This window comes from Ornithorhynchus anatinus, chromosome 19 (genome assembly GCF_004115215.2).
Source record: "Ornithorhynchus anatinus isolate Pmale09 chromosome 19, mOrnAna1.pri.v4, whole genome shotgun sequence".
NCBI classification, from domain to species: domain Eukaryota; kingdom Metazoa; phylum Chordata; class Mammalia; order Monotremata; family Ornithorhynchidae; genus Ornithorhynchus; species Ornithorhynchus anatinus.
This window is the reverse complement of record NC_041746.1, coordinates 11,916,444-11,936,291: the sequence shown is the minus strand read 5'-3', so window position 1 is coordinate 11,936,291 and position 19,848 is coordinate 11,916,444. Positions and strand designations below refer to the sequence as shown.

Below are 19,848 nucleotides of genomic sequence, written 5' to 3'. Positions count from 1 at the left end.
CAGGTCTCCTGATCTCGAACACATGCTCAGTCCACTAAACCATACTTCTTGAGGAATTTATAAACTAATCAGGAAGATCAGAGCAAACACATACACAAACAAAAATAGTAATCACCAATGATACAAGACAACGGCAGAGACTCAAGTTTTTACTGCACAGAAGAAGACAATGGTAAACCGCTTCTGAATCTTTACCAGGAAGACTCTAGGGATGCACATACCAGAAGTGCTCTGCACACAGTAAGCACTCAGTAAATGCGATTGAATGAATGAACGGCTCTGTGACAGAAGATGAGACGTTCTGAAAAGGATGTGTCCATGGAGTCGCTATGGATCAGAAACGACTAGATGGCATTTGAAGAAGAATGACAGAAACAAGTATTAATGATACACGTTAGTGGCAAGAGAATGCAGAGGGCAGAAGCAAGTAGTCTTTGAGGAATAATAATAATAATATGTATTAAGCATTTTTTCTAAGACCAGCATTGTGCTCTAATTACAGAGATATACATACACTCTATTTATTGTTGACACCAAGAGTTCCACTATTTTGATCGTAATTGAAATTTACCAGGGAAAGATAGTCTTTGATTTTTTTTTTTCCTAATGGGTTTCAGGGTAAACAGGGAACATAGTTGTGATGCGTACAAGGTCCTGGGCGTGTCTCTCTTAAACGGGGACTTCTGCCATCTGGTAGTTGGCCCTATCTTCAAAGGTGGAGATTTTACTGGGTGGGTGGTTAACTGTTCCTAAGGAACAAACATGCTTTGTTGATTATTGACTCCAAACACAGTAATGTCTCCAGAGAAGCAGTCTCAGCCCAGTGTGCTAATCCAGCAACCGGCTGAGGGCGCAAAGTCCGTGAGATAAAAATTCTTGGAAATGTTCATAGAGAGAGTAAATACACTGCCTATGCCCCAGGGTGTGTTTCTGCACCGGGTCAGTTGGCACATTTTTCTGCTGGTTTTCAAGGAAAGCAGTCTTAGATTAGGTCTGGCAACGTACCACTTACCAGGATGCTTCCGACCTACTCCTGCTACCGCATCATCCATGTCATCAGGCTGATGAGAAAGTCACCTGGCATACCTGTAGGAGAGTAGAGAAAGCTATTAGTGCCATTGCCCCAGCTAGTGTGTGAATTCACCCTTCTTTTTGTGGTGGGAGCTTGCAGTAACACTTGGATAACAGACATGGAAGAAGCAGTGCCTGCCTCAGGGAATGAGAGCTGTTTGCCACTGGTTTTCATATAATTTCTTTACGCACAGACTGCCATTTGTTTTCTGATATTTTTAAGTTATTATTGGTCTCTCATTCCTACCTTCACCCACTTCCAATGGCCCAGCTCTCCTAGAGCAGAAGCAAGGAGACGAGCAGACTCAGAGAAGAATGAGGAGTCAGGAAAATGAGTGTCATTATTGGGGCTTTGGCCAGAGCTTGGAGAATGATCTAGTTAGTAAAATTGAAGGTTAAACAAAATGGTGTAAGATTAACATGAAATCTGGCTTCTAGTTTTTGTAAATACTCTGGGTTTGAGCATCGAGAATGGGGTGGAGGGAAAAATCTGGTTGTAACAAACAACTCTAATCTGCAATGAAGAAAGAGCAGTAGAATGGCAAGGTTATGACAGTGATCCTGGGAGGGGGTGAGGTAAAAGGAGGCAGAAGCCATTATAATTGGACATGCTCGTAGTGGGCAGGGTGTGTGTCCGTTTATTGTTATATTTTACTCTCCCAAGTGCTCGGTACACTGCTTCACACATAGTAAGCGCTCAATAAATACGATTGAATGAACAAATGAAGGGCACATTAGAGAGGGTGATGTTGTCATTTTAGAGGGAATTGCATTGACTCTGCTTTTCAGTTAGAAATACGTAACTGGAGGAATATAAAGAAAGGAAAGCGAAAAAGGAAGGTCCATTGACACATTTGAACATCTGGTGGATTTTTGCTCATTGCAATGTTTTGGTGTTTAGATTTGGTTGCCACGAGTTGACTGTTTTTAAATAGACTGGTTTCTTCCCTTTTTTTCCTAACACACATCTCATGTCCTAACATGTTAATAATCTCAAAATCTTATCTCACTCAGCCTAACATACCCGCTGGTGATCTGAGTGTTGATTCTCAAAGAGAAGTCGTTTTCTTGCTTAAAATTTGGCAGTAGTTTTAGTCTCTGCATAACTTTCTTTCCCTGTGGATTAAACACAAAAGCCCCAATTCTAGGTCTCTTGCAAAGGGCAAAAGGGTCAGCAACAGCCTTTTTTTTATTGTAATCAAGCAGGTAGCTATTGGATCATTAGATCTGTTCTCTTCACTTTTTTGGATCCAGAGACACAAATAGGTGAGAAGGGAGGATAGAAATGGATGTTTTAAGTTACAATTAGTGATTTCAGTTATTTAGGATTCCAGACATCAGACAGGACTATCATTTGTTTAATTGCTTATAGTTCTATCATATTATTGCAGTTTTCTCTTTGCTTCTCTACCCAGGAAAGGAGGGTCTGATGTTTTTCTTGAATAAGGGTTTATTAGGATTCTTTTGCGCATGTGTGTGTGTGTGTGTGTGTGTGTTGGAGGGGGAGAGGGCGAGAGCAAGAAAGAGAGAAAGAGGGGTCGGCAGAGAGAGTAGTCTCAGTTGAGTGTTAATGTCCAGGTGATATGGATAGTCTGTCCCAAACCCATAGAAAATCTTTGAAGGAACAATAAAAAACTGTTTAAAATGCTAAATACAGTTTCTATTTTAATTTCTAAATTCACATTAATAATTTAATATAATGCTGATACTCTTATTTTCTTTCCTTTCCCTCTCCTTTCCTTTCCTTCCTTCCTTTTCATATTTTCTACCCTTATTTTAGGGCATTCATATGGTTTGTAATTGTTTTGTTTTTTTCCTTTTTCCAACCTCAGCAGTAATTTAAATCTCTCGTTTGTCATGGGGACCAACCCCAAATGTCCAAAATAGAATTGGGGTGAGGAAATCACCTGGAGTTTCCTCCTGTAGGTCTATTTGTGGGCACCTACTCCCGTCGACTTGACACATCCATGCATCTGCGTTCGAGTGGGCGTGTGTATCGGGTGTAGGTGTGTGGGTGCGGTGAGACTGTTACCAAGGTAAAAAGAAAACCAACATAACCAGCCTGCCAACCTGTGCCAGGGCAACTTTTTGGCAGCTGGGGACCCGTGTGAAAGGAGTTAAAGAGGGCAGGACAAGAGGGCTGGAGAAAGGTGGGGGCCATGGCAGAGGGACACCCTAAATCTAAAAAAACCAAAACCTTGGGAAATCTTTGGGATCGATTTCTCACTTCTTCAGGGGTCTGAAACTGAGTGGAGGGGGGCACTCTGGTTCAGGGCATACCGGCTGCTGCAAGGTAGCAGGGCACCCATCCCCTGAGGACCAACTGCTGCCAAGGGGCAGTTCTGGGGGTTGAAGCCGAGGTGGGAAGAGGATGGCGACCGGCCCGGGGGTCAGAAGTTCCTCTGGGCTCCAGGGCGACCCTATTCTCCAAGTCCCCCCTCCCCAGGCCTCCTTTGGCACACCACCTAAAACCGGGAGGAGTGAAGGGTCTCAGCCCCTAATTGCCGACACATTTTACGAACCTCCCAATGACAGACAGACCTCGATATATGTGGCCCCACATTTCTGCGTGCAGGCAAAGAGGATTTCATTTCGAATCTGGACGGGAGGGAACTTGTTTGCATGTGCTTGCACAGCCCTTGGGCTAGGTGTGGGTTTGGAGAGGCGTGGATTTTCGGGAGATGGGGTTCCAACTCCAGAGGGACTCAGGGGAGGGGGCTGGGGATAGAGCTGGGGGCTGGGAGTCAGAGGGTCATGAGGTCTGATCCCAGCTCCTCCACTTGTCTGCTGTGTGACATTGGGCAAGTCACTGCACTTCTCTTTGCCTCAGTTCCCTCATTTGTAAAATGGGGATTGAGACTGCGAGCCCTATGTGGGACGGGGACTGTGTCCAACCCAATTTCCTTGTATCTACCCCAGCAGTTAGAACAGTGCCTGGCACATAGTAAGCGCTTAACAAAGACCATTATTATTATTATTATTTATAAACACAACTTTTGACAGAAGGAAAACACGCTCAAGCTTCATTCTGGACTTCTGGGCCTCCTCCCAGAGCAGACCCCTCCCGCCACTCCCCCAGCCACCGACCCAGTTTGGGGTGCTGAAACCAAGAGTCCTGGCTCCGGGAGAGGGGATGGATTTCTATATCCCCTAACCTCGACCTCACCAATGGGACCCCCTCCCCGGGCTGCGACCCCCGCCCCCCACCCCACATCCATCCTCTCTCTTGTGGGACAGGGATTGTCCAACCCGATTACCTTCTATCTACCTCAGTGCTTAGAACAGCGCTTGGCACATAGTAAGCACTTAACAATTACCATCATTATTATTATGAAACAGCATGGCCTAGTGAATAGAGCACGGGCCTGGGAGTCAGAAGGTCATGGGGTCCTGATCCCGGCTCTGCCACTTGTCTGCTGTGTGACTTTGGGCAAATCGCTTCACTTCTGTGTCTCCGTGACTTCATCTGTAAAATGGGGATTGAAACAGTGAGCCCTACTAAGTGGGACAGGAACTGTGTCCGACCCGATTTGCTTGTATCCATCCTAGGATTTAGTACGGCGCCTGGCACATAGTAAGCGCTTAACAAATACCATGATAATGATGATGATGATGATGAGGTTTCCGGGCCCGAGAAAATCTTCCTTTCCATTTTTCCCTCGGACTCGTCTGCGGGAATTTCCCTTCACCCCTGCGTGTCTGGGGGTCACGGGGTCAGGACGGTGCGGGACGGTTGGGACTTTGGTTGACAACTTATCAGGGCCCGAGCGGGATCTGGCCGGGTTTCTCCGGGCCCCCGCCAGGAGCCTAGACACTTGTTTCTACTTCTTTCGGAGTGTAACAGTTTCTTAGCCCCGCGGGGAGGGGTGAGTGGCCATCTTGAGAAGCAGCATGTCTCAGTGGAAAGACCCCAGGCTGAGGAGGCAGAGGTCATGGGTTCGAATCCCGCCTCCACCACTTGTCAGCTGTGTGACTGTGGGCAAGTCACTTCACTTCTCTGGGCCTCAGTGACCTCATCTGTAAAATGGGGATTAACTGTGAGCCTCACGTGGGCCAACCTGATTACCCTGTATGTACCCCAGCGCTTAGAACAGTGCTCTGCACATAGGAAGCGCTTAACAAATACCAACATTATTATTATTATTCCTGCACCCCCCCCGCCCCCAGCCTCAGAGGGGAGCCCGGTTGGAAGGGGGTGCCCTGGGGACAAGGGGCGGGGGGAGATCCCCAGGAAATGACAAAGCACTTTAAATAAAGGTCGCCCCCCCCCTTTCTGCCTTTTCCCGACCTCTCCCCCCCCGCCCCGGTGTCCGGCAGCACTCGCCGGTCCTCTGTGTCCCTCTGGCCCCTCCTTCCTCCCCGGCGGTAGCGGCAGGAGGGAGGATGCCAGGGTCTGAGGATGCCAGGGTCTTGGAGTCATGCATCTGGCTTGGGCACCATTGGCTCATGCCCGGGACACGCAGCTGCAGGAGCGAACACATCTGGCGGCGAGCCCAGCCGGCTGCTGTCCTGTTAAGGAGCGAGGGTGTGGGTGTGGATATGTGTGTGTATGCGTGGGTGTGTGTATGCGTGTGTGCATCTCCTTGGCAGCTCCTCCCCCCGAGGGCCCTTGCATCACCAGCCCCCCCCGCTCTGCCCCTGGCTCCTCCCCCTCCTCCTCCTCTGCCCCTCCCTCGGTCTCTCTGTGTCTCTGGGTCTCTGGGTCTCTGTCCTTCTCCCTCCTTCCCTCTGTGGGAAGCTATTAATAGCATTACGTCAGCCCGGGACTGGCAACGGGGAGTAAATACCGGCGCTCCCCACCGGGCTATATAAAGGGAGGTGATGCAACCGCGCTGAGAGCCAGAGTCCCAGGCAGCGAGGTGGAGAGAGGACCAGCAGCGGGAGCAGCAGCGGCTCCGCTCCCGATCCCGGTAGCAGCAGGAGCAGGAGCAGGAGCAGGAGCAGGAGCAGGAGCAGGAGCAGGAGCAGGAGCAGGAGCAGGAGCAGAGCAGGAGCAGAGCAGGCAGCCCCCGGCCCGGACGGACGAGGGACGGACAGGCAGCCCGCTGCCTCCCGAGCACTGGCTGGAAGCGGCGAAGGCAGGAGAGGAGAGGTAGGTCCGGGGGTCCCCCCAGCCCCCCAGAGCCGCCCCCAGCTCCTCGGCCGTCCGGAGAACTTACTTTGCCAAAGAAGCCGCAACTTTTGGGGGCTGGGGGTGGGGCCGGGGGAGAAGGCGGTCTTCGGAGGGGGCAGAGGAAGGGCTTGGGCGGCCCGGGCTCGGCCTCCTTCCTTCCCTCCCCATCTCCGGGGGCGCAGGCCGGGGGGCAAAGGGGGGCTTCCCGGAACGCCCGCCCCTCCCGGCTCCATCCTTCCTCCCCTTCCGCCTCCATCCCTCCGGCTCCTTCTGGAGCCCCGGGGGCGAGCAGGGCCGGGCAGGATGGGGTGGGCAAAGGGTGGGCAAAGGGCCGGGCGAGGGTCCGGGTGGGCCAAGGCCGGGGAGGGACCGCGGCGCGCGGGGTGACCACCAGGTGGCGCCCTGCGCCCTCGGCGCCCCACTGGCAACTTGGAAACTTTGGGCGCCGCCGAGGGCCGGGAAAGAGCAGCCTTGACGAGGGCATCTGCTCAGCGCTGCCTAGGTGCCAGCTGCCTCTCTGCTAACCTCTCTGCTGACAAGGTTGCAGCGGGAGGGGCTGCAGGAAGTTTTAACCGCGAGCAAAGAGGCACCGGGGCCCGCTCAATTCCCGCTGCCCGCTCCCCGAGCACGACAGGTGGTGTTCTTCTTGTTTATTTTCCGTTTGGTTCTCCCACGTTACTATAATGGGATTCACCGACTTCATAATAATCATCTGTTATAATAATAACGTTGGGGTTTGTTGAGCGCTTACTATGTGCAGAGCACTAAACGCTGGGGTAGATACAGGGTAAGCAGGTTGTCCCTCGTGGGGCTCAGAGTCTTCATCCCCATTTTACAGATGAGGTCACAGAGGCACAGAGAAGTGAAGTGACTTGCCCACAGTCGCACAGCTGACAAGTGGCAGAACCAGGATTCCAACCCATGACCTCTGACTCCCGAGCCCGGGCTCTTTCCACTGAGCCACGCTGCTTCTCTAGAGAGAGGACTATCCCGGCTATCCAGAAGACCCATTTTAATCACAGTCGTGGCGTTTGTTAAGCATTTACTCTAAGCCAAACACTGTGCTAAACTCCGGAGGTCATCAGAGCAGATAACAAGATAATCAGATCGCACACAGACCCACAGTCACATGGGGCCCACCGTCAGGTGGTAGGGGGGACAGTCATTTAGTCCCCATTATACAGATCGGGAAACAGGCACAGAGGAGTTAAATGAGTCACCCGAGATCAAACAGCAGGCAAGTGGCAGAGCCAGGATATAGAATCCAGGTCTCTGGACTCCCAATTCTGGGCTCTTTCCACCGGACCACACTGCTTTCTGAACTGAAGCCAGGATAGAATGAACTCTCACTGAATGAAAAATGTTCAGCTAGAGTTTTCAGGCTATCCCGATCAACGAGGTGCTATTTGGTTTTACTTAGCTGCCCTACCAGCACCGCACAATTATTTTTCTTTTCCACAGATGTTCTTGGAATATTTCTGCTTAAGGAAACAGCAGTGCTAATAAACTTGCAATAATGTTTATAAAATCCAGAAATAACAATTTAGTTGTCTCTCTATCCCCCCGGTACCCAAACTCAAGCCTGGTCTGAGAGAGACTGGTAATTGAGATGATAATATAAATAAGGATGATGGCATTTATGAAGAACTTACTGTTTGCCAAACTCTGGGGTAGATACCAAATATTAGGTCAGACACAGTCCTTCTCCCATGTGGAGTTTACAGTCTAAGAAGGAAGGGAGAGTGTATATCTTATCCTCATTTTACAGTTGAGGATAGAGAAGCAGCATGGATAGAGCATGGGCTTGGGAGTCAGAGGACCTGGGTTCTAATCCTGTCTCTGCCACTTGTCTCCTGAGTGAATTTGGGGAAGTCACAACTTCTTTGTGCCTCCATTTCCTCATCTGTTAAATGGGGATTAAATCCTACTCCCTTCTACTTAAGATTGTGAGTCCCATGTGGGACAGGGACTGTATCCAATCTGATTAATTTGTATCTACCCCAGTGCTTAGACCAGGGCTTGGCACATAATAAGCACTTAACAAGAACCATAGTTTTAATATTATTATGATGAAACAGGTGTTAAGATGTTGAGTGATTTGCCTAAGATCACACAGCAGGCCAGTGGCAGAGTCAGGACTAGAGCCCAGGTTTCTTGACTCCCAGTCCCCTGTTCTTGACACTAGGCCATACTCCATCCCAAGTTCCAGAAGAAGTGGAGCGTTGAGGCATTCTCCATGTAATTCCCTTTTCGATGGGAACAAGAGGGAGTTTGGAGAAGCTGAATGATCAGAATTAATCCCACAACTCTCCCATTTTCTTTTTTGAGGTTTTCTAATGCTGACAGCTCTAGAGAGCTGCCTTAGTAAGCACTTGAGAAAGAAGACGACGACCATCGCTTGTCGGTTAAATTTCATCTCTCCCTTCCGTTCATCCTTCTTTAATAATAATAATGATGGTATTTGTTAAGCGCTTAACAGTCAAGCACTGTTCTAAGCGCTGGAGTAGATACAAGGTAATCAGGTTGGACACACACAGGCCCTGTCCCATTTGGGGCTCACGGTCTTAATCCCCATTTTACAGGTGAGATAACTGAGTCAGAGAGAAGTGAAGTGACTTGCCCAAGGTCACATGACTGGACCAAGAGTGGGGACAGTTGTTTCAAATGCTGCCCGCCAGAGTTGGGAGATAAGAGGGTGGGGCCGGGGAGGCAGAATAAGGTCGCTAAAATCCGAGGTGAATTGACTTCCTGAGTGTCTTCCAACTAGCACCTGTTGACAAGTGTTGGAGACAAGATTGCTTCGGTGTCAATCTAAATGTCAGTCACACACCAGAAAGAACCAAACAGGGCTTCATCACAGTTACGGTTAAACACTGACTGATGGTATTTTAATTGCATCAGCATCATGGAGAAATGAATCTGACTTGAGAAAGAAAACTGAAATCATCCAGCTATAGTTAAGAAAGGGGGAAATAAAATCGGTATTGGCATAATAAAGTCATAAGGCGAAGTTACGTCCACGTGAGAAGAAAATTAAAAGTGTCAAGTCAGCGTAGAAATAACCACTAGGAAGAAAATTTAGGAGTTGGATTTCCTGCAACTTAGCATGTTAAGGAACACACTAGAGAAGTTTCACTTTCTACTAAATGAGGAAATTGCAAATGTGACAACATTTTGGACTGGTCACAAAGAAAACTAGCTATTTCAGATAACAGGAGCAAAACTGGAGAAGTTTCAAAGAAGAGCAATCAGAGTGATAATATGGGGAATGGAAAAGCTTCTGATTAAGGACAGACTGAAGAGATTAGGACTATTTAGTCCGGACAGTCAAAGACTGACAGAGGGCACGATTGGAGTCATGAAGGGTGTGGGTAGGACAAACCTGAAATCATCGCTCACCACAACCCCTCAGCAGCTGAATAGGGGTATCCATTGGTGCTAAAAGGTGATGGGTTCAAACAAAAAACTAACATTTTTTCACAGAGTGTGATAAATTTACGGGATTCGTTAGCACAGAGGAGCACTGCTGGTTGACTATAATAGTAGGTTCAAGGGAGGTTTGGACAGATTCACTGTGAGAGGTCCCGAATGGATTAGAGAAACAGGTAGAGATGTAGAGGGAGGAACTAGGGTTGGTAGATGGCACGACCCTTCCTGTTAGGTGGCAAGAAAGGCAATCTTTTTATGATTCCTCCATACATCTTGTTGTCCTGTTAAATATATAATACAGCCAAATTCCAGGCCAAATTATGTTTTGAAAGAGAGAAATGTACATTAATCAATCATTGGTATTTAGTGCTTACTATGTGCAGAGTCCTAAGCTCTTGACAAAATACAGAAGAGTAGGTAGAGAAGAACGAGCCCTGCCCACAAGGAACTTACAATGTAAGTGTACATTGTACATGTAAGTGTGGGTAGCAGTGAAGATAACTAGAACTAATGATAGAGGATAACTAGATGATAACTAGGTTTTTAATTCCCTGAAACCTCTGGCCAGGAGAATAGAAGACCAAAGAGTTTAGAGATAGAACTGATTCATTTTATGAAGAGATCTTAAAACACTGGAAAGCATTCTTTCCCAAATCCTTGCTCGCAAATGGTTTTCACTGAAATATCCCAAGTCACTTAAATTCTTCAGCTTCTTTTGGCAGGAATGCTGATTATAAGACTAAAAACAATCTTTCTCCCAAACTCTGACTGGACAGGCCATCATTCACTCATATTTATTGAGTGCTTACTATGTGCAGAGCACTGTACTAAGCGCTTGGAATGTACAATTCGGCAACAGAGACAAACCCAGCCCAACAACGGGCTCACAGTCTAAATGACAATCAGTCATTTATTGAGGACTTACTGGGTGCAGGGAACTGAACTAAGCGCTTGGAAGAGTTCAGCACAACAGTATAACATTACCTGCCCATGACGAGTTTACAGTCTAGAGGGGGAGACAGATTTTAATATAAATAAATAAATTATGGATATGCACATAAATATGTAGGGATTGAGGACTCACCACGACTGAGAGATTGTTTACATAATTAATAAGTTAATGGGGAGGAGAACAGGAGCTATTCTCAATTACAGCAGAATGAAACAGAACTACCCTTGCTGTATTAAGCTGTTACTCTCAACAGAACTAACCTCAAAGGCTCATGCATATGGCTGAGGATTCCATCCAGGAGCCTTTTCATTTTCAGTAAAGTTTGAAAAGGGGAGGGAATCCATGAATGCACTGGAAAATGTTAAGACTATGACTTTGGAAAGCCAAATTATTGGAGAAGTTTATTATCTGCCAGAGAGGTGTGTCCCCCTATCTTTCCAAGATTATGGGATTAAAGGATATAAGTAGTTCAGATCTGACTCATGGGCAGAAGCTCTTGGAACAGAATTTTCAAACAACTCCAGAGCTGGTGTCCCCGACCTGCCTCTCAGCATTTTAACAATTCTGAGTTCCAGGAAGATAGTCTACTTCTTCAGGAGGATGTTTCAATTAAAAATACACCAAGAAACAAACATATACCTATGTAAAATGAATACTGCAGTATGCATACCGACATAGGTTGCTAGTTCTTGTGTAGTACAGAACTCCAGCGTGTAGTACAGTGTCCGCCTGGCATATAGTAAACACTTAACAAATACCACAATTATTATTATTATTCATTAAACCTGTTTCTGCTTATCATACACAAATACACTCTCATGGTTTCTTGCAGAGGTCTTCCCCATCTGTCTGCTAAAGGGCAAAATTGGAGAGCAAGAAAAGAAGTGAGCTTGCAAATCCTGGCTGAACAGATAGAGGCTTGCCTTTTTTAAAGAGACAAGACTCCCCACAATGCCAGCTTTTAATTCTGAGTGTGGAGGGAGGGAAAGGGTTAGGCTTTAGTTGGGGAGGAGGTGTGGGAGCTATGGGAGTGACAAACTGGCTTGGAAATGTGTAGTGGATAAAAAGATCTGACTTTAAGTCTTTTCAGTCCTGCTTTGGAGCTCTCAGGTCTTGCTGAAAACCTGGGTTGAGTGAAGTTGAGAGTCCAGCCCCAAAAGCTGTGACTTCACCTCCTCCACTCCCCAGCAAGAAGTCCACAGAGGCAGTGGCCTCCATCACCCCATGAAATTGGCATCAAGGGTCACCTTAACCCATTTGGAGAATTGTGGGGAAGGGAAGAAGGAAATGAGTACTGCCAAGTCAACCCTTGGCAAAATGTTTGATTTGCGGTTTTGAGGGTGTGCTGAGACAATGGGTGGGATTTACTGGAAAATAATACATATGAACGAGTAGAACCATTTATATCGCTCCCCATTCTTCTCCTTGGATTTCCCTGAATGTTTACTGCCCACCTCTCTCTTCATCCTGCTACATCCCTTGCCACTCATTTCTCATCCTGGGGGTTGTACCTGGCCCTCCCATAAGACAGTGTAGACATCTTTCTTCACATAATCATATAATAGGGTAATAACATGGATTCTCATCAAGGATCTGGGGAAAAGAAACCCACGTGTCTTTGTTTACTGTCGTTTACTGTCTCGTTTTAATACTTTACTCTCCCAATCTGTTCTGGCTTACTCCAACTTTTCTTGTTTGAGGCATTCAGTGATAACCACTTAGAAAGTAACTAGATAGTTGAGGTGACGTTTGTGCATGCTTTTATTTTGATTTTAAATATTATTCTAGGGAGATACTTTAAGATACCATTTACCCACTGTCCCATTTCCCTAGATTTCAGGCCGTCATTCTGTCTTAATTTTAAGGAGGCGGAAAATGCATTTAAATTTTTCGCTTCATTGAAATGAATAGAAATAATGTGGTGAACTGTTTTAAGAACCAAACTCTCGGTGGTACTCCTTGGGATGTCAACTCCAACATGCTTGGGCTTCCCTTAGAAGCCCCCTAGCTCCCCCGACAACATTGTCATCAAAGAGTCTTTGTGTCTCCTATTGTAACACAAGTCCTGGCTTTGGAATAAATGAGCCGGAAGGGATTATGCAGTTTTTTTCTATTTCATTTTGGGGGGAGGGATATGGGGAGTCTGATAGCATTCCTGAAAACATATTTAGCAGTTTGGTTGTTTGTGTTTCTTTCAGCAAAATGATGCTTCAACACCCAGGCCAGGTCGCTGCCTCGGAAGTCAGTGCCACTGCCATTGTCCCCTGTTTGTCCCCTGCTGGTTCACTAGCATTTGAGGATTTCACAAACCTAACACCTCTAGTCAAAGAAGAGCTGAGGTTTGCAATCCAGAACAAGCACCTGTGTCACAGGATGTCCTCTACGCTGGAATCCGTCACGGTGTCTGATAGGCCAATCGAAATGTCCATCATGAAAGCAGAGGTACTATTTTTAAATGAGACCCTTACTTTAATTTAGTTTGCTAACTGGCAGCATCCATTATGGGATGAGTCAGGGGACTCATTCATTTTTAACACCTTCGGTTTGGGTGTTATTTGGACTGTAAATTGGATCTCCCTAAGCAGCATCCGGGGTTCCTAAATAATAAATTAGGTTGGTCCCAGGGAAAGGATGCGGGCCCTGGGGCCCTTTCTTTGGGCTTTGAGGCTTTCTCCATAGGCAGTCAGTCTCTACCTGGATCTCTTCCTCTGGGCTTTGGGGCTTTCTCCGTAGGCAGTCAGTCTCTACCTGGATCTTTTATCCCCACGAAGTCCAGCTTAGTCACCCAGGGACCCATCAAGCTGGAGCCTCTGTAAACTGATTCTGAGGAATGGGCAAAAAACTTTCAAGGGGTGAAAACTTCTCCAGAGTTTTTTAGTTTGAAGTTAGGTGGCTCGCCACTCTTCCGTGGTAGTCAGGATGGTGGATGCTTTTTAGATGCAGTGAAAGGGCTAAAGATTGTGGCTCCTGAACTTCCTGAAATCTATTCCCTCTGTAAGTTCCCATACATTTCAACTGGACTTTGTCCCTGATACAGGCTGAGTCCTGAGATAAACAGGTTATCTCTTACCTATCAACCCGTCGGACTAGGGCAGGATCTCAGGCCTTTTTCTACATGATTTTGGGGATGGGGGGGAGGGCAGAAGTTTAGGATGAGACTTTAAAAAATCTGTGTAAATTCTGTTAAAATAGGAAGTCTGCTCTAGTGCCATAGGCCTACTTTCCCCCCAACTTACTCCCTACTTCCCACCGGTATAGGCGTAGAGTATTATGCATAATGCGACTAATGGCTTTGAAACCAGTTTGGACAGCTGGTGAAGCTCTTGGGATCATTCAGGGTAGAATTCATACAGAATATCACAATGGGCTCTCAGATTTAATGCCACAGCAAGTCACTGGACTGTTGAAGATCATAATAATAGTCAACTCTTACTTTAACAAACTTTACACTTTGGGGTGAGGTGCTTAAAATTTTTTTTCTGTATATAATTCTAAGTTGAGATGGGCCTGTTTCACGAAAAACACAGTTTTAGATCAACAAATGCAAATCCAGGGGTTTATAAGGGACTTTAAGAGGGAAATTTGCTGCCCAGCTAATATTTTTCCTTGATGGGGCAAGCCCCCCCCCCCCCCCCAAGGATGTCCTCATGCTTTAAGAACAATTGTGATCCTCCACGTAAAAGGCATGGGAGGTGGTATCAGTTCTCAGGTCACAGACGAAGATCCTGACCCACACCAGAGATTCAGATCAAGTGATTTGCCCAAGGCAGAGACCTGAAAGGCAGACTACCTTTCACTCCCTTCTTACAGATCCCATCTCTCCCAGCAAAACGCTCGGGGCTAGAGATGTCAGCAGCTTGTATGACTAAAAATCAGTGCTCTATTAAAATGAGGAAAAAGCATTTTGGGGCATTTGATGAGCATAGCTTCTCAGGTGTATTTACTGCTTTCTGACAAGTTTCCATCTTCTGTGTTTTTCTAGTTTGTCCCCGAAGAAGATGAAAGGAAAAAAAGGCGGAGGGAAAGAAATAAAATTGCGGCTGCTAAGTGCAGAAACAAGAAGAAGGAGAAGACAGAATGTCTGCAGAAAGTGAGTGGCTGTCTCTGACCTTTCTCCTTCTGTTCCTCCCACTCCTCACTCAGGGGCTTGAATGAAGTTCTGAACCTAAAAGGCAAATTTGTCCATGCTGATTTTTGGAAAATTCACCACAGGGGAAGGAGACCCTTGGGCTGGGCAGCCCTGTCAACGTCATGAATCCAGTAGCACAAAAGGCAGGTGCGAGGAATGCAAGCCTCATCTCCTGGGGTGCCCAGATTTTAATCACCCTAGCCAGCCTGTACTCGCACCACAGCTTCATTCTTGCCCGTCCTGTCAGTGCAGTCCCCTGCCCAAGCAGTAGAAGCTGCCTGAATTCATGTAGCTCCCCTTTAAGATCTGGAAGTGAATCTTGTCCAACCAGTAAACCTGTGTTTCTCCTTGCCTGTTTCTCGGCAGGGACTAAAGGGTAAAAAATGCCTTATGTGTATATCGCCCTGCTTCCCTGTCATCCAAGAGCACTTCCCCAGGATCCTCAGATTGAAATTTTGCTCCATTCCTGCATCCCATCTCTCCTCTGCAAAGGGAGATGCCAATGCTTAGTACAGTGCCTGGCACATAGTAAGCGCTGAACAAATACCATCATTATTATTACTGTTATTATCCAGGAGGTGTGATCTAGGAATATTGAGATACTACAGAGCTCTGCTAGGGTAGGAAGTCTGGCTGGAATAGTTTAAAAAATCATGGTCAAAGTTGCCAAGGCCACTGAAGAGGGCCAGGCAAGCCTCAGCATAATATGGTAGTCCAGTTTCTTTCTGGATGCCAGAGACCTCAGCTGAAAGTAGTTGTCAGGATTTCATGTGCAACTGAGAGAACCATTGCTGTGCTGCGGTGTTTTAATTTATTTTCACTGAGAAAGTCCAACTTAGTCTCTAACAGTCCGGCAAACACATGTGAAGGATGTCGAGGGTTCCATGTAATGAGACATCTTTCGGCAGTATCCGATTTAATAACATGGCGTGTGGCTTAGTAAACTTTAAAGACTGTGGCTAGAAAGCAAATGTGTTGAAATCTCACCTATTAGAAGTCATGAGAAGATTAATTATTTAATCTCAGCACTCCTCAGTAACCTAGGTACTTACTGTCCCTTGCTGCGAGGGGAACAAAGGAACAAAGAAAGTCACTTCCAAGATGTATTTCCGTTATTTGATATTTCCCTAATACATTTTATGCACAATTCCCCAGGACTGTGAAATGTGGTGAGAGCATTACCATTGGGCAAGATTCAGAATCTTGGGCAAAATTCAGCCACAATTGCCAGCTGGAAATTTACCCAGTTTCCAAAGTGCAATGAAGATGTTGCACTTTGGAAATAGGCAGAAAGCTGTGTTGACACACCCCAGAGCAAGTCTTGAAAATGACGTAGGTATGTTTTTCACATCAGCAGTAAAAGATCCTAACCAAGATGAAGCCCTTTCTTTCTGCCCAAGATAACATCAGGAACGCAGTCCATTTGACTCAATCCTGTCAGTTGCCTATTTAATGCCCCATTTTTGCCTGTCTTCTAGGAGTCAGAAAAACTGGAAAGTGTGAATGCTGAGCTGAAAGCTCAGATTGAGGAGCTAAAGAATGAGAAGCAGCATTTGATTTACATGCTGAACCTCCATCGGCCCACGTGCATAGTCCGGGCACAAAATGGAAGGACACCTGAAGACGAAAGAAACCTCTTTATCCAACAGATCAAAGAAGGAACACTGCAGAGCTAAGCGGCCATGGGGAGGCAATGGGGGAGCCCTCCTAATTTACCTTTGCGCCAAAAAAAAATACCTGAAGCCATGGGAGATCTGAATTACTGTGCATCTCTAGGATCCCATTAGTCAAGTACCATTAGACAGGCGAGATTACTTTGCTAAGCAAGAAGGATCGGGTTGGCTTAGCAGGGACTTTTCCATTCAGAAGACCCAGTTTTGTCCTGTGGGAGCAAGACTTCTGCCTCAACTCTAGGTTTTAGAACTTGCCATCTGTGCTGTTCCTAGAAGCTAAAGACACCCCCTACGGGGGGCATGGGTTTCTGCAAGTGTTCGGTACCTGCACGTGCTTTGATTTAAGCAGAACACGGTTCTTGCAATGGGACACAAGGTGCAGGGAGCAGTGCCTGGACAGTGGCTTTCCTTATGGCTCGTAGAGGAAGCAGACTACAAGCAGTGTTCCAAGTTTTGCAATGAGAGGATTGTGCTTTCTAGCAGAATGTGCTAATATGTAACAGGAATTACCGTTGGCAAGGCCTTATTTTCAGAACTAAGCATTGTACTTTTTTTCACAACACTTGTGTGGATTTTTATATGACTCATCTCAGATCTGGATTCTGAGAGTTGCATTTTCTTGCAAAATGCTCAAATAACTGAGCTTGTATTTCAAGTCAGTTGGAGCAGTGCTCTCTCTCCTTCGCCAGGAATTTCAATTTTGCCCCGCAGGAAAAGCCATCTTTTTTTCCTGAGCCCCAAGACATAATGGGCGGGGGTATGTAGGCAGAATTTACAAGACATCTACTGTAAATGGAATTGTAGGTTATGTTGCGAAAACAGCACTGAAAAAAGGTTTAGCCTCTCTGAAGGGGCTAAGGTCAATCGGTCAACCAATCGTATTTATTGAGCGCTTAACTGCACAGAATGCAGTACTAAGCGCTTGGGAGAGTACAATATAACAGTATAAGATCTTTTGCAATAAATTTGTGAAAGCTCTGAGGACAGAACAGCTAAGAGAAGTCACTTTCTTTTTTATGCTGATGGTAGCTGCAGTCAGAGAAGGCACTGTTGGGATACCCGATGAAATTTTAGGGTTTGGTGATGTTAAGGTTTTTTAGGGGGTCATTTACATTTTTAAAATATGACCCTGGATGCTTGTAACTACTAGGAGTGCTTCTGGGCCAAAGTCCTCGGGATACTTTCTGTTTAAAGTCTTACGTTTCTGTGAAAACCTTAGATTGTTTTATCCTATTCAATATTATCATTACAATTTTCTGTAAGAGGCAATATTGCTTTATTTATCACTAATCTTCCTAACCAGTCAATCTAATAAATATTGAAACCAAAACCAAATGGCAAACACAAGTGTTGTGCTGGTTTCTTTTTTTGTTTTGGGGTTGTTGGGATTTTCTTTTTTTTTTTTTTTGGTGTCTAATATTATATATCTCTAAACTCCAACTCTGCTTTCTGGGACACCACCATGTGAAGCCGATCGACCTCACGTCCAAATTCCATACCTCAATCAATGGTGTCAGACTTCTCAATGTCACATTTACAAGCATTGAAACAAAGCAGCCAGTAAGAATGGAGCCACAGTACATAATATTTTACACCAGTAGGGCAGTGTTAAAATACATTAACAGCAGTCTGAAGGCTAAACCAATAGATACCTCAATCACCAGCTTCTTATTGTGCAAATACCAAGAGTATACCTGCTACCTTTCTAACCAAATCCTTTTACTTTTTTTCTTTTATATTCTGCATCAGAACCTCTTTTAATAAAAATGATCTTAGAGCAAATATTGTAATGTCTTATATGTCGCAAATTTGGATTTCATGTACCCTACAATAGTGAATGTTTGAATGTGGAGAAAGGGCATCAATTTATAAAAAAAGATGTGTCATGAAAATCAGTGGTATGGTCCACTCAACTGAAATTACAAATACAGTTGAATTAGTATGTAATTTCCATCATCTCTAAAGAATAAGTTTAACATTGCCTTAGTACTAAATTCCTTGATTTGGGCTTGTTTGTTTCAAATGTCATCCCACACTCCATATAGACTACTATAGCATTTAGGATATTCGCACTGAAATACTAGTTTTGTTAAACGTTAACCACGTCCATACTAACTGTGTTCCTCCTTTAAAATTATTAATTGATTGTTTTTGAGTGTATTATCTGTGACGCAGGCGTCATGCTTTTGCTGCTTCATTACTCATAAATGTTATTTACAGGATGCCAAATGTCTGTATGGGTACTACTACCTTTGTCAAAGAGAATCTGTTTTTATGGAAACTGTTGAGTTGTATAACTCTTTTCTTCTTCCGCCCCAGTTTGTGAACGGATGTTAGTATTCAGAAATTATGGTACTGGAGTTAACTTTTCAACTGTCCAGAAAAACAGTGGCGAAAAGGGAAAAAAAAAGACAGACAAAATGCAGTGCATGAGTTTAGTCAATGTCTGTTCAGGAAAATCGATGAACCTTTTAACAAATGCATTAAATAATTTGTTTTCTATACTCATTTATTATGTTTTGATACTTTAATAAAAAATATTAATATATGTTTGCTGATAAGTTGCTTCATTCATTTTATTTTCATACATGCTTAGAACAAATGGTTTTACCCTAAGAATTGTTTATAGAAAGGGCTTAAATCAAGTAGGATTTAAAATTACCTATAGACCAGCCCAGTGTCCCATCCAGCTAGAATACTGTGTTGGAAAGATTGCTTGGGGAACAGTGTAATGTGCCTTTTTGGTTTAGGGATGTGTCTTTCAGGATCAGTACCTCTTTCCCCATCTAATAACCCAGGGTGGACCTCTTGGCCATTAATTTATCTGAACCCTCCTTGAATCTGCTAATATCGTTGACTTGCCCAACTTCCTGTGGTAACACATTCTCTATAGTGACCACTCTCTGGTAAGGAAAACTTCCTTTTGTTGTTGTTTTGAATGTGTTCCCTTTACACTACTGTGGGGATCTCTTGGTTTTGAGTGGGGGTGTGATTTGCTGAATTTATTCCTTGTTTATCCAGCCTATACCTTTTTTGATTTGCATGACATAGTAGATAGAGCATAGGACTGGGAATCAGAAGGCCTGGGTTCTAATCCCGTTTTTTCCACTTCCCTGCTTTATGACCTTGACCTGTCATAAAGTCATAAGAGTTATGATAACTCTTCTGGGCCTTTGTCTCCTCATCTGTAAAATGGGAATAAGATATCTGTTCTTTCTCCCTTTTAGACTGTGAGCTCCATGTGGGACAGGGACTGTGTCTGACCTAATTATCTTGAATCTACCTCAGGGCTTAGTAGAGTGCTTGTCACATAATAAGAACTTAATATCGTAATTATTATTATTGAGCTTCAGCAAGCTGAGGAGCCCTTAGAGCCAGGAAACAGGAGCCGTGGCTCTTAGCCTCAGAGTCAGGGCAGAGCAGTGGATGGAAAGCGACTTCAGGGTCACTCAGCCCAGCAATGGTTATCAGACTGGCCCAC

At 45.3% G+C, this 19,848-nt stretch overlaps 1 protein-coding gene across 1 annotated transcript; it reads left to right on the top strand.

Moving 5' to 3' along the window:
- The first annotated feature begins 5,795 nt into the window (after positions 1-5,795).
- Positions 5,796-18,925, top strand: ATF3 (activating transcription factor 3). Its single transcript, XM_029047615.2, has 4 exons — positions 5,796-6,163; positions 12,764-13,007; positions 14,548-14,655; positions 16,173-18,925. Exons 2-4 carry the CDS (start codon positions 12,768-12,770, stop codon positions 16,368-16,370), a joined length of 546 nt encoding a protein of 181 aa, XP_028903448.1. The 5' UTR covers positions 5,796-6,163; positions 12,764-12,767; the 3' UTR covers positions 16,371-18,925.
- The last annotated feature ends 923 nt before the right edge of the window (positions 18,926-19,848 follow it).

Bases quoted from the DNA above. Each gene is read 5' to 3' on its own strand.
- ATF3 (XM_029047615.2), top strand. From the start codon at position 12,768: ATGATGCTTCAACACCCAGGCCAGGTCGCTGCCTCGGAAGTCAGTGCC. The intron at 13,008-14,547 runs GTACTATTTTTA...GTGTTTTTCTAG, and splicing joins TGTCCATCATGAAAGCAGAG to TTTGTCCCCGAAGAAGATGA. The intron at 14,656-16,172 runs GTGAGTGGCTGT...CCTGTCTTCTAG, and splicing joins AGACAGAATGTCTGCAGAAA to GAGTCAGAAAAACTGGAAAG.